The sequence below is a fragment of the Siphateles boraxobius genome, unplaced genomic scaffold (assembly GCF_051911475.1).
Source record: "Siphateles boraxobius isolate OS27281-9 unplaced genomic scaffold, OSU_SipBor_1 39, whole genome shotgun sequence".
NCBI lineage: Eukaryota > Metazoa > Chordata > Actinopteri > Cypriniformes > Leuciscidae > Siphateles > Siphateles boraxobius.
Window position 1 is genome coordinate 1,324,029 of NW_027509019.1, and position 15,370 is coordinate 1,339,398.

At 38.9% G+C, this 15,370-nt stretch overlaps 1 protein-coding gene across 1 annotated transcript in view; it reads left to right on the forward strand.

Annotated features, from left to right (window-relative positions):
- stx1a (syntaxin 1A (brain)) overlaps window positions 1-15,370 on the forward strand; it is a 72,525-nt gene that overhangs the window by 38,465 nt on the left and 18,690 nt on the right. The window contains exons 4-7 of the mRNA XM_077197311.1: window positions 4,198-4,272; window positions 5,019-5,095; window positions 5,196-5,304; window positions 13,062-13,132. Coding sequence (XP_077053426.1) covers window positions 4,198-4,272; window positions 5,019-5,095; window positions 5,196-5,304; window positions 13,062-13,132 — 332 coding nt within the window. The remainder of the gene's footprint in view (window positions 1-4,197; window positions 4,273-5,018; window positions 5,096-5,195; window positions 5,305-13,061; window positions 13,133-15,370) is intronic.

Consider the following 15,370-nt stretch of genomic DNA (forward strand, 5'->3'; position numbering starts at 1 on the left):
TTGAAAATAAATATCTTTTAAGTTTGGATTTAAAAATATTTAGAGATGGAGCCTGTCTTAAGCTAATTGGGAGAGTATTCCAAAGTCTAGGTGCAGCGATGCAAAACGCTCGATCTCCTCTGCGCTTTAGCCGGGATTTTGGGATAGACAGTAAGGCCAGATTTGAAGAGCGAAGAGACCTTGCAGGCTTTTGTTCTATTAATAATTCCACTAGATACATTGGTGCTAATCCATTCAAAGATTTATAAACTGAAAGTAATACTTTAAATTCTACTCTGTAACACACCGGTAACCAGTGCAATGATCTTAGAATTGGTGTAATATGCTCTCTCTTTTCTTTTCCGCACAGAAAACGGGCCGCAGCATTTTGGACAAATTGTAAACAAGATACGAGTTACAATAGTCCAATCTCGTCGAAATAAATACATGAATTAATTTCTCAAGATCTTTGAATGAGAGAAACGGTTTTGCTTTAACAAGCAGACGTAGCTGATAAAAAACAAATTTTATCACAGAGTTTATTTGACGATCAAATTTTAGATTGTTGTCTAAAACAAAACCCAAATCTTTCACCCAGGGTTTCAAATACACCAAAATCTCACCCAGATTTAAATTTAAAGGTTTTGATAGCTCAGATGGGCTTAACATAATGATTTCGGTTTTCTTTTCGTTAAAAATTTAAAAATTTAAAGAAAGCCATGCCTTTACCTCCTCTAGGCATACTGTAAGAGACGTTAGGCTTAAAAAAATCTCGTTTCACATGTTTTTTAAAAATGGACCCAAGAGGAAGCATATATAAAGAAAATAATAATGGAGCTAAAATAGAGCCCTGCAGAACTCCGTAGTGTAGGTGTGCTATACTCGAATAACGTTCGCCCATCTTAACTGAAAAACTCCTATTTGTTAAAAATGATATTAACCATTTCAAAGCTGTACCTCCTATACCAACATAGTGCCTTAGACGGGCAATTAGGATAGTATGATCAATAGTATCAAACGCTGCTGTTAAATCGAGAAGAATAAGTACTGTAAAATCACCAGAGTCGCAAGTAATTAAAATATCATTAAGAACTCTGACCAATGCAGTCTCTGTGGAGTGACATTTTCGAAAGCCAGACTGACATTTTTCAAATAATGAGTTCTCAGCTAAATAATTCTGTAACTGTAATAGAATAATTTTTTCAAGAAATTTAGAAACAAATGGCAAATTAGAAATTGGCCTAAAATGTGTCAAAACAGATGAATCCAGGTTCGATTTTTTAATCATTGGACGGATCAATGCATGCTTTAAGCAGTCAGGCATAATGCCGGATTCTAGACTGCGATTTATTATAATCGGAAGATATAGAGCCATCAATGATTGTTTGAATAAAAAAGAAGGAAGACTATCCAGTGGTGAGCCAGAAGGCTTGAGCTGCTTAGCTATTTCTAACAATTCCGCCTCAGTAACTGAGTTAAACTCACTAAATGACACAGCATCAGTTTCATTTAAGAGATGGTTATTAGAAATTAAGAGAGATTGTAGAGGGCGTGCAAGTTATACTCTGTCTAAGATCTCTTATTTTGTTTTCAAAGAAAAATAAAAACTCATCACATGACGGGGATGCAACCCCCAGAGAGAGTACAGTCGATGGATTTAAAGTAACATTTATAATATTAAAAAGTATTTTTTTTTTATATATTTTTTTTTTCAGTAATATTTTTAATGTTTTTTTTAAGTGTTTTTTTTTTGTCGCGGTGATCTTAAAGGTGCCACGGCATTCAAGACATCAGAGCAGGTGGAATTAAATCTGGAGAGAAGTACTCACGAGTTGAATTTCTGTGTGTGTAAAAGCTCAATGTTTAGTGCATTTGTTTGCAGACTTTGTTACTACATTGGTTACATAATTTCCTATATCATTCTCTTGCCTTTCTAATATTGTGACGTGTTTGCAAGACAGCTGTATTTAAAGGGGTCATGACATTAGAAATAAAATTTGCCTATAAGAGGTATTTGTACTAAAAATATCCTGCATGTTTTATAGCTTAAAACGTCCTCCTTGTTATAAACATAGCATTTTTTAAATAAAGCTCCCAAAACAGATTTTTTGATATTGCGGGATCTGTGATGTCACATTGGGGAAACATATTTGCATATGCCCGCCTCCAGAGCAAGACATGGACCAATAGTTATACATCATCACACCATAGACCCTGTCCACTGGCGTTCAGTCTCTTAATGGCTGACATTTGCCTACACTGGATGTGAGCTTTGTTTCAAAAGCAAATAGAAGCCATTACTATCAGCTTTGGTTGACAGATGAAGCAGCCGACTGTATTGGATCTGACAGCAGCTGCATCACAAACTGTAAGTAAATTATTTTATAATGCTTTGTTTATAAATGATGGTTTTCCCCATATATATAGACCTTGTTTTTTATGCAAAAACTATTAACATTATAAGTGAACTTCAGGGAACATAAATAATATTAAAATAATAATAATAATAATAAAGTCTATGTCATGACCCCTTAACCCCTTAAAATTAACATAAAAATCTAAATTTACCTATATGTAGCATGTTCACACATCTAAAGTGTGGATTGCTCCAGGATCAGGGTTGGGAACCTCTACTCTATAGCCACAACTGCACCAAAACACTCTCTGTGCAAGCAGATGTGGTCCAACTGTAGACATCACACTGGGTTCATGTCTGGTCGGGTTGTGTTCTTGTGACTGACACACTAAATGCCAGTGTTCTCCTACAACCACAGCAGGGCTTCTCTGTTCTTTAATTTACCACAGTAAATGACTGTACTCTGTACTGACACAGGAAGTATTGATGGATAGCATAGCACTTCAGTCTCACGCTAATTTCACAGAAGCAGGAAAGTTGTATACATCTCAGAAGGCATGATGAATAAAAGATGCATAAATTATGAAATTATTTATGGGTGTACGGTATTTTCTTTTAATACATAATACAGAATAGCAAGAGACATAGGATTCCTTCTTAAGATTCATCAGTGGAAAGAATGAAAAAGAAGAAGAGGAACAAAAGGAGGAAGAAGCCGAGCAAGAGAAAAAAAACCCTCGAAACATGCTTTCTCTCAAGACTTAAGCATTTGAAATGAAATGTTAATTAAAAAAAAAAAAACTAGTTTTAAACGAATAAGAAGTGTTGTAATCTGTTTTTAATTTAATTGTTTTTCAAGTAAAGGTTTCAGAGTCAGTGATATCAGATTGTGTGTATGTATTTTTTATTGTACTTACCTTGTAACTTCATGGAACAAAAGGTTAACAAGCACTATTTACCCAGTATATTCATATTTTATAAACTAACTATATATTAGTATATTTCCCAAGTATTAAAAAAAAAAAAAAAAAAAAAAGTTGCAAGAGTTTTAGTTTGACTCATGTTGGCTCATGTTTAAGCCTTGGAAACAATGAATCCCAAACCAAAACAGCTGCACTTTTGCTATCCACGCTGTAAATTCGTTTCACATGTGCAGTACTTTGCGGCCTTTGAGTTGAGGGTTTCAATCTCCCTCTAGATGTAGTGGTACTACAGAAGGTCAAGTTAATATTTTCCACTTGGTCAGTTCTCCCTGAGAGCTTTCTCTAGATAAGAAGCTGACAGCGTCTCTCTTGGGGCGCTTTAAGGCTATGCCTGTCCCTGGGACTTCCCTGGTTATAGTGCATCAAAGCTCAAGTATCTTTTCCATTATTAGAAAATATTAGCTTATTGAATGGTGCCACTAGACAGTCAATATAAGTCTTTAGATGTGCCTTGAGGGTGGACGCTCTGACTCTGGCTAAATAAAAACAAGTTTGAGCCAAATCACGCATTTCAACAGAATTCTTCCAGATGTCTCCCTTATCTGACCCCTCTATTTCTGGTCTTGGAGTCTCTATTATCGAGCTGATGAGTCGGAAGAGGAGTTTGAAAGTGTGTAGTGTTGGTGGGCCTCCAGGAACAGGGTTGGAAAACACTGCATTAAAAGACTGTACAAAATTACAAAAAAAATACATTGTATTAAATGATGGACATCTTCAGTGTTTCTAGAAGAGAAGAGTTGGAAAATAATGTGTTACCTTATTCAAATATGCTGAATAGTCTACATTACACTTCATTAATATTGGAATATTTCAGTAGTTGAAGATCAGACATCTTGTGCATATAAACATTCTGTGTCTCTCTCATTTATTTTCCAACAGAAGCAAAAGCAGAGTTGGAGGAGTTAATGACAGATATCAAGAAGTTGGCTAATAAAGTGCGCTCCAAGTTAAAGAGTGAGTCCTTCATCCTCAAAAACATGCATTTAAACTGCAACTGTTACTGTTATACACAGAAGCATCAGAGAAACAATTACCGCATGATTTCAGTGACCTCTCTCTTTACCTGAGTCACACACAGCACTGGCTTCGTTCTTATAACTTGTGAGCTGACTTACTCAAGAGATGAGTCTTTGGTTTAAAGTTAAACTGTCTGAATCCCGAACAGTGGTATAGGAAGGCTACTTCCGAGTTTATGAGCCAGACAGAAAAGGGGCTGCCCCTACTGTAGATTTTCTGATATTCTGGGTACCATTAACATGGCCATAATTTTGTGATTGCAAAGTATTTGATGGACTGTAGTGTGATAAGGGTTTAAAGCTTTATAAGTAATTAGCAGTATTTTTAATGTGTCTGAATTGCAGTAGACAGCAGATTTAGTGAAGCTTCAGCTGGTTCAGTAGCTGATTCAATAACCCTGAAGGAAATTCTCCAAGTAGTGCATTACAATAATCTAAACTTGAGTCATGAACACATGCTTGAGCTTTTTGGCATTAGAAATAGAGAGCCGTTCATATCATTAGCATTCAGCGATTGTGGTATTATTTGATGGATCTCTCCCACAACATCATGGCACTGATAGCAATACACACAATAACACATTCCAGAGGGATTTGGAACAAGTTTGCTTCTTATTTATTGATCATTACTGTCTTTAGATCATGTAAATGAATAGCCACAGGGATATCTCCTCTTTTTTTAAGGTATCCAGCTGACCATAGAGCAGGAGGCCGTAAACAGTGAATGCCCATCAGCTGATCTGAGGATACGGAAAACACAGGTGAGACTCTGCATGCCAACACGTCAGTCTGCTGCTCACTGATGACTGGCACATACATGTGGTTCTGTGTACATTATTATAAGTGGTCTCTGTTTTTCAGCACTCCACCTTGTCACGTAAATTTGTGGAGGTGATGTCTGAATATAATGCAACACAATCAGATTACAGGGAACGCTGTAAAAGACGGATACAGAGACAGCTGGAGATTAGTGAGTAAACAACACACACACACACACACACACACACACACACACACACACACACACACACACACACACACACACACACACACACACACACACACACACACACACACACACACACACACACACACAGACAGCCTTGGAAAATGCTCTCTCACATGGGACAGAGAATACAGGTGTACACAAGTAGTGTTTAGCCAGGTCATGGATGTGTAGATAGGCCATATTCTGTCTAGACCAGTATTCAAGTGGATCAACACAATGTGGCAGAATGGGGTCCCCAAGGTACTTCTGTACTTCCACTGTAGCGTCTGCAGTGGCAATGTTGTTTCCCTGCCGAACACTCGAATGCCTGTCTGGGGTTTTCCATAGGTCTACCACCACCACAATGTTTGATGCTGCTGCTGAAGACCCTGCTGGTGCTGCTGAGGGTCCTGGTGTTGGTTGAGCCTGCGGTGCTGGTGTTTGGGGTTGCCTCTCAGGCCTAGAGGCCTTGATGATTGCTGCACATTGTGAAATTAGATTTTTCATCGCAGTCTGGGCACAGGCGTCATTAATAAAAACAACCATTTTAAAACATGGGTCTTAAAGTGTTGCCAGAGCAAGGCAGCTCTTTTGTGTGACAAACCTCTCATTCAGTTGTTTGAGCAGGTTTGCAGCCAGTCGTGAGCACACATCTGATGTCATTTGGGTACTCATCTCTCGAATGGATGTTTTCAGCATTCTGATCATTGGGATCACTTTGGATCCTGACACCCTTTTCTCCTTTGACATTTCCCCCGTGGCTTGGTGGAGAGGCCCAAGAATCCCAAGGCACTTGTAAAGGTCACAGTATGTCCTCGTGGACATGGATCTGAAGTGACCCATGATCTTGCGCCCTAGGGTATAGAGAATGAGTGGCTTTTGCCTCTGAGATGTGACCTGCTGTGTGGGTCTTGGGGAACTTGGCCATGCACAGAACGATGGCTGGGAGCTACCACTCTGAATATGTTATTCTATGTGCTACCATAGCCTTCAGAGCTTTCTTACTGAGGGGGATGTAGGCAGGGTCCAGCAGGCTAACCAAAGCCGTGTAGCCATCATCCTCAACCACAGAACATGGCTGAGTGTCCTTCACAACCATCTGGACAAGGGCCTCATCCAGCTTTTTTTGTCTGGACCCTATTAAAACATTTTTAAAAAATGTAGTTAAGTTTATTTATATATATATATATATAATTTCCATTGTATACAGTGGTGGCAAAAATTATCAGAACTCCTGACATATCTGAAAATATTGACTTTTTTTTGCCCCCAAAACAGGATTTCATTTCATAATGTCCATGAAAAATGCAGATGGTTGCTCTGAGCACAACAAATATCAGATGAAGTGAGTCGTACTGTTTTTATCCACTTTTAACTGTGATATTTGGTGTCCAACAGCATATATCTCTGACATAGTGTCCATATATTTCCTGAGAGCTATAACACTAATGTTATCCCATGCCTTCTGCAACTGAAGCTAAAGGCTTTCCTTTGAATATACAATCGATCTGTCCAGTTTATTTTCCAACTCGCCCCAAATTCCAGCAGATTCCTTCCATCGCAGGTCGTTCGGGAAATAGTTAGAAGAATGTTTAGGGTCATTGTCCTCTTGGAAAATAACTGGACCTCTTAAATATATTATGTTCTAATAATTTTGGCCACCACTGTATAATCTTAAAATAAAAGTTAGGCTACTTACTGTGATTAGACCTTGCTGCAGCACCTGCACCATAGGGTGGGGGTATAGGGCTATCTGTATGCCTAGCCCTAAGGTGCATCAATATTGAGGATGTATTGATGTTGTTCCCCAATTGTTGAGTACAAAGCTAGCATTAAACCTGGAAAAATATTAACATCAATACAATTTTTGTAGAAGCATTATTATATACATTAGCCTACCTTACTTGGGTATTCATGTCGAAATGCTCCCAAACTACGGATCGACCTCTCTTTCCTCCTCGTGTAACACCATTCTCCATTCTCCATTGATCTCTCTCTCTCTCTCTCTCTCTCTCTCTCTCTCTCTCTCTCTCTCTCTCTCTCTCAAAATGCAGTCATTAGCGTGTCTTAATCTCGAAATGAACCCTCTTTTACGCATCAGGTGGGGTCGCGAAGTGCCAATTTTTTCAAACCAGCTGTCCCCATCTTCCAATACTAAATGACGTTAGAAGCTTCAACCGTTATCAATCACGTGGTGTTTTCATTTCGATACAAGCATCAGTTTGTGTGTGATACAATAGTGCTTTGAAAACTGTGTTGGAGCATCACTATATATATTATAGCTGACTGACTTCTGTTCCACGACAGTTTTCCAGCATCCCTCCTCCACCCCAACTCCTCACTCTCATCTAACGCATCCCCCTTTTCATTACCCTGAGCCCCCAGATTGGAAACAGCTGACCCCATCTGTCTGCTGGGCCTTTCTGTGTCGTTGGCTTCAAGCTGGAACCATAATCATCCTGCCAGCTTGGGTGAAAGACCGCTTGTGTTTTCAGTCTGTTACTGCTTACTAGAATAAGTACTACCATGTAGTAAAGCTGGCCAGCTGGGTCGCCCAGCTCTCAAAACACACATGCCATGACAACATCTGCAGTGAAGGTCTGTATTTAGTGTATTCAGTGTTTAATCAAATCTGAGTCATGGTACATACAGATCAGAGATCTGTGATCACGTCAGACTGTTCATTATTAACTCAGTGAGCTACTAAATTAGAGATTGTCAAGGATTAACAATGGTGTATGTCACTTCATTGTTTCAGGATAGTGATTATCTATTCTTAATTTAAAAAGGGCCGCAGTTTCATCAGTAGATTTTTTATTTGTTTAATTATCCTTAATTGCAGTCTTTTTGCAAAACATTTGCTCCATTTGTTGTTTTTTGCCATTTGACCATTGCATATAAACTCTGATCTTGACCTCATAGTATTGTTAGCTTGATGTTCCCATTTTAGTGATTTTAACACAAGGCACCAAATGATGTTGTGAGTTTTGGTCACTCATCACTTACGGTGAATGTAAGTGTCAAATTATCCCTCCCTACTTTTATCTCGGGGCACCAGCAAAGGAGTGTGTCCTTAACGATTATCAACACAATGAAGACAATTAGCAAATGAATACCATGAATGGATAAAGAAATAAATGCATAAGATGCAAGTGATTGATGTTGCTATAGCAGAATTACATTGTCATATGGAAAGATAAACTGATGTGATAAGGTGAGGAACCTTATTCTGAATTAAACACATACATGAAGGATTTTTTGTTCTTAAAAGGATAGTCTGTTTAAAAATCACAGTGTATTCCCAGATGTTGATGCTCCAGCCCTAACAGGGAACGTTTCCCAGGGCTCGGCTCCCCTTAATAAGACATGGGCTCCCCTGAAAACGTGATTTGTGAAATTTTGGGGGGTCTCAAAAAATATTGACAATGTTTTATTTTAATGTGCAATTTCAGTTTTGTGTAATGTGATCATAATGGAGTATTATTGTGTAAAATAGCAAAAATATCATTCATTCATTCATTCATGCGTGGCTGCGATTTAAACCTAATTCAATAAAGATAACTATGTATGCTATTCTTGTCATGAGCATCGAGGTGTGGTGGCGCTGCGGTGCAAATTCCATTCTGTGTTAGGCATGTTATTCACAAATATTTGTGTTGTGGCTGAGTTGTTATAGGTCTGCGTGACTCTCGATGTCTTAGGCATAATTGAGCAGCGGAATTATGGTATTCTTCTGTAGCCTGACGAGTAATTTAACCCTCGTTCAAGTGAAGTCAAAGACAGCCTATTTATAGACTATTTGTGTCGATAAAGTTGAACGTTCCCATAACTTTCACTAATGTTATGTAGAAGTTACAGTATGTTAATGTTAGTAAAAAACTTTCCTAAAATAATGTCTTATAATGTTTTCATACTGTAGTTAAAATAATTTTTTATTAAATAATGTTTTTTAAACGTTGAAAACATTCCATTCTATCATTTTTTAAATGTTATGAAAACTATATTTCTGAATTTTTTCTGAATGTTCAAAACTTCACTTTTTTAAAAAGTATTAAGAACGTTTTTTTTCTTGGTTTATGTGAACGTTAGAGGAACATTACATTCTATCATTTTTGAAATGTTAGAAAAATGTTATTTCTGAATGTTTTTAAAATGTTTTAAAGAACGTTTTGTCCTAACATTACATAACTTTTAAAGAACGTTATGGGAGCGTTCTCTTTAGGGTTATAAAATAAAAAAACTACAGAGAATGTTCTTATTTGGTTCCCAAAAAAACAACCATATGGGAACGTTCTGTTTGTTGGGTTCCTTGTTAGCTAGGATTGAACCTAATGCATTACGCTAATCAATCAGGACTTTCCCTTCAGTAACAGCATTTCATCTGATTCTGAACTTAATGCTCTCATTGTCTTTCTATCACTCACAACTCTGCGCATAAACTCCATTCCATGCCATCGTTAAACCAAACATCTAGCATCTCCTGACAACCGTTACAGTCTACGGTCTCTCTTCAGTCTGAAGCATCACTGTAAAATAACAATGTTTGAAATGCCACATGAAACGATTCATATACACAGAGCAGAATTTTGTGGTGTTTTCTTTTTCTATTGTGTTGTTTTCCACATGTTTTGTTAGATTTGACTTTTGTGCAGTCTAGTTGTATGTTTGTATGGGTTGTGTTTTTGGTTTAGAAAATGTAATCTTTGCTCTTTATGATTTCATGTTTTGGACTGTGTACTTCCCAGAGCCTCTGTAGTGTACCACTAGAGTAAAATGTGAATCTTAAAGTAAAGTCTTATCTGTTATTTTTGTAATTTACGTATTTAATGCACTTAAAAACGTTTAAACTCTGAAAAAATGTAAACACTCTGCAGTGGCGTATCCAGGACATTTTTTGGGTGTGTGGGGTGGCCATGGCATAGCAAAGTTAATGTGTATATGTACGCAGCCGACCATGGTTCGAATCCCGGTCCTTTGCTGCATGTCACATCCTCTCTCTCTCCCATGATTTCCTGTCTCATAACTGTCAAATAAAGGTGACTATCCTGTTAAAAACAGTCCTAACCACCTATCACAGTCCCCAAGTATCTCTGGTTATTTTAACATGTCTATTTTTAATCAGTAATTATGGTCAGGATAGGGTAAACATTTTCTAAGAGCTATTTTCTTGTAGTGGATTAACTTGTCTCTTCATAAATTAGATTAGAGTAGCAAAATAAACTGCTCTTAATTCATCCTATATAGAATAACATGCATCAGTCATCAACTCATCATCTGTGTCACCTGTATTGTTACCTGAGTTTGCTTTACTAATTGAGGCACCATCTTGTGGTTACATAAAAACACAGAAATCCAACAGGACAAACCAAAATGCTTAAAGATAGGACCTTACCTGTAAAAGCAAAAGAAAAACTAAGCTTGTAAGAAAAAAAACATAAATATTTGTTGTTCTTTACATGCTTAGTATATGTTATTATTTAGCTTAGATATAATTTGTTAGAGATACTGGAATTTGAATTTCTTAATTTGTTCTTTGCCAGGTGTGTTTTTATTTAACCACAAAAGGGGACTTAAACTAATAAAGCAAACACGGGTAACAGGTAACACAGAGGATGGCCTGATGACTGAATAATATCATTAGGATGCCTTGTGATGTATGAAAATGTGCAAAAAGTGGTTTTCAACTAAGACAGTATTCATATCCAAGGCCCCGATGAAGGTATAAATTTAAACATTGGCTTTGATTCAGCATACATTAATAAGTTAATTTAAGTGAAGATGAGCTAACTGATACAAACAAAAACAGCCCTTAAATAACAGAGCAAATAAATAAATCACAGCTTGTTCTTGTGTTATAACTTAAATCTAGACTTTCACACTATATTTCACACACGGGTTGGCCAAAAATACATTCTTACTACATTTAAAAAACCTTTTTCAACCTTTAAAAAACATTCAGAAATAACAGTTTAATAACATTGTCAAAATGATTGAATGGAATATTCCTTTTACGTCCACATTAACAAAGAAAAAACATTATTAATAGATTAAAATAACTGGACGTTTTCAATGTTTAAAAATATTCAGAAATAAGGTTTTCATAGCCTAATGAGAATGTTAGCAAAACATTCTAAGAACATTTTTGTTAGCTGGGAAAAAGCACACACAGCCATCATGATGGTAATGCATATGACCCCAGGGGATGCTTAAATATCTTCTAAAGGGAAATAACAGGTGTGTGTAAGAAAAATCCTAATAATATAAACACAAGTTGACATGAAATTAAAATGTATCTATTTAAGTGCATGTTATAGATCATATTGTTAATAATTAATTCATGCATATGTAACCCCCCTTCACCCGGGTCCCACTCGACCCGCTCCGAGCGGGGCTTGAACCCGGGTCTCCGGCATGAGAGTCAGGCGCTCTAACAAGGAGGCTAAAGACTGCAGCCTCTAGCATCTGTCGCCAGAGCGTCTATTGAGATCAGAGGAGTGAGGTTTACTCGCACAGCAACTACTAGCTGGCCTCCGTTACACATAGCCTATGCTTGATTTTTTTAAGTTTAATCTGGTAATGTTCAACAGAGTTCTGGTGATGAGTGCAATATTCTTCAATCATTTAGTGTGCTTAAACCCATGTTTATCTGGCTGAATGTACGCCCACATCTCAAAATCCAATCATTAACTGATCCATAAAACCAAGTCCCCACCATACACTCGGATGTCAATATAAGGAAGATAAAATCTTTGGCTACTACGATTTCATTACGGCTTTAACTTTTATTATTCCACATCATTAAACAATCTTGTATGATGTGCATTTATCAATTTATTAATGAAGCAAGCATACACATGTTTGACAAGTTTTGTATGATGCAAGGAGTGAATAGTTAAGCATATAATCTAAGCTGGCATGAAAACATGCGTTTTGAATCAATAACAGCAGCAGGAAGAAAAGAGCTGTGAGGTTACAGCCAAGCACAGCTTTTTATGAAGAGTGCAGATGTGCATGTTATCCTGAGGTTTGCTGTTTGTCACATGACCATATGTTTGGATAGACTGTTGAAACCCAGGAAAATTCATGCTGAAAGGTAATTTCATCCATATCTAGAAGCTTGCGATGTGAAATAATTTGTTAAAGTCATGCATTGTAATTAGTTACTTTTGAGCCATATTGACTCAAATAACTGGTTTATGTCAATAGTAACTCAAACTAGGTTCACATTGCTAAAGTCACTAGTAAATATAACTCTGATACAGACACACATAAGTCTAGTCAATCCACTAGATATGAAGCCGTTTGGCACAGCAGGCCCAGGCCACACATAAGCCGTGTTTCCCCTGTCGGGCTGTAACTGAATTTACTGTCACTGTATCATTTTTTTATTGTAAAACATTGGTCAAATACCGATGCTGGAGTTTTAAGTAAAGACCAACAGTTCGCTTCCGTCATGCTTATTTTGTGATCTAACTAGTTTTCCGTCAGCTGGTGAAATGGTTGTGTGACGTCGTTGTATGGAGGTGTGTGGGGGTTTTAGGGTAGTGCTGTGGGGCTACTGGCCTGACAGTGGAAGAGCCACTATAGATAGTATATTCACAAAAATCATCTAATATACATTGTATATGTGTTAATATATTATTTTACATCAGCTAGTATAAAGACAAACATTTACACATATGCTGCTTTATGTGTTATAGCACAATCAAGCTATTAATATCATGTTTTTTTCTGTGTAGCCGGAAGAAATACAACAAATGAGGAGTTGGAGAGTGTGTTAGAAAGTGATAACCCCATCTTCACTTCAGGGGTGAGTGGATACTGCATCATTAACTGTTCATAACAAAGATACTATGTTAGTCAGTTGGAATAATAAAAAGTTGGAATAATCTTGTGGTTGAAATGGATGGCTTTACTTTTATGAACACACTGAAGGTGAGCCACGGTCCAGTTCTTGATATGGGTCTAGGAGACGTGCCACAAAAGGCTATCGGCTAATATCTATGCTAGTGGTCATGACCTCTGGCCAGAGATAGTCTTGCTTTAAATGATGTTTTATTAACAAGGTTCGGGAGGAACACGTTCTAATGATCAAACAATCAAGTCATTCCAACCAGCTGTCAGCAATCAGTAATCAACAGGTCCACTTAATCAACATGAGTAAGGCCTATAAATATACGCAGTCGACTCACCCTTATTTCTCGACAGTTTTCAGCATTTGGTTTTACCACACTGCTACGATGTTCCAGATTGAGTTATCTCCTTCCGACGACAAGTTCGGCTGTACTGCGGTCCCTCCGTCACCATCACCCGGCCCTTGGAGGCAGGCAAGCGCTGATAAATTCTTACATTCAGCCCATACGCAGGATGAAAAAGGCACAACTGTACAATCTGTATGTTACCTTGCAATTAGCCAACCTCTTTCCTAAGTCCACCCCAGCTTCCAAGGCGGCAAGCAGGCAGGGCAAAACTCGGGAGGCCCCGGATTCGCCTCGCCCGACACCGCCACCTTCCTCCCGTACAAGATCCGGTTTTCGGCGTGCAGCAGGCCACAGCACCAGGCCCTCAGCGAGCCTAGGCCGCGCCCCGGATTCCACATCCGCGAGACTTCATTCGCCTCCCATCGCAGCTCAGCATGTCAGCGCGCCTCTTCCTGCCAAAGTGCCATATACAGATGGGCCCGCTGGCCCCCGCTTATCCTCCCAGCTCCTTCTTCCCGAGGTTTCTAACTTCTTTCCTCTGCAGTGGCCTTCAGCTCCCATAGCAGATGCTAGCGTGAAGGCTGCCTCAACTAGCGGCGCAGGCCCAGACATTTCATCATCTTCCAGCGACTACCGCTAACCCTTCCCCATTTCAGTGGCCTGCAGCACAAGCAAGCGCGAGTCTGCCTCCGTTTGCAACACAGGCTCACGCTTCTCTTTTCTACCCTTCCTTTCCCCCTTATGCTTCCCTCAATTTTCCTCCTCAAGCCCCACAGGCAGACTTAAGCGTGAGGCTGCCTCCGCCAATAGTCACAGCCCCAGCTTCTCTCCCATACAGCTCTTTTTTAAATATAAAATCACATGTTCTCTTTTTACAGCTACACCATTGCCCGTCCCTTCAAACGCCGTCACCTCAGAACCGCCCCCTGTGGCTCACAACATCCGAGCACAGATCCTGGCAGGTACAGACATTGACCTTTCACTTTTACTTTCTCTGCTTCCCGCCTCTGATTCTAACCACCAGTTAGACTGCGGGGATTTTTCAGTCACCTTAAAAAAACAAAAAACACATTTATCACGTTTACTTTCTTTTTCTGAATTTTCTATCGCCTTTAGCCGCTTCACTGAAGCCATTTTTTCAGCCTTCCCTCATAGGCGGCGCGAACTGAACGACTGTTTAGCGCTCATAGCCGAGCTCGCGTTGTCCTACGGAGGAGGGCACTTTTACACGCATCACAAACTCTTCTCAGCAAAGTGCGCTGTAAGGGTTTCCCAGTGGAACCAGGGAGCACTCAACACAAATTTCAACACCAAAACATCTACTGACAACATCTAGCCTTGCAACAATTTCAACATCGGCAAGTGCACCAGGCAGCGTTGTCGGTATTTGGACATTTGCAGCTGCTGCGGCGGTGCTCATTCACGTCCTGTATGGCCCGTGTTTAAAGATGTCAATAAAAAATCAAAAAAATATTTATTGACTCTATTGAATATTTCTCGCCTATCTATCAAACTAGCTCACCACCCGGACACTGACTTCACTTAATATCTGCTGTCCGGCCTCCAACATGGCTTTAAACCTGGAGTGGAATGCCAGCTCTCCCAAAACATTGTCTACGATAATCTCCAATCGGCTCTTGCTGACCCTGACATAGTAGACAACCTGATTAAAAAAGAAGTCGAGTCAGGCTTCATGATTGGCTCTTTTGACGCTCCTCCATTCAAAGTTTTTTGCATTAGCCCCATTGGAGTGGCTACGAGGAATTTTTCAGGTAAAAAACGCCTCATAGTCCATCTGTCAGCTCCGCAAAATTCCCTGTTCCCAAGCATTAACAGCCTGATCTCAC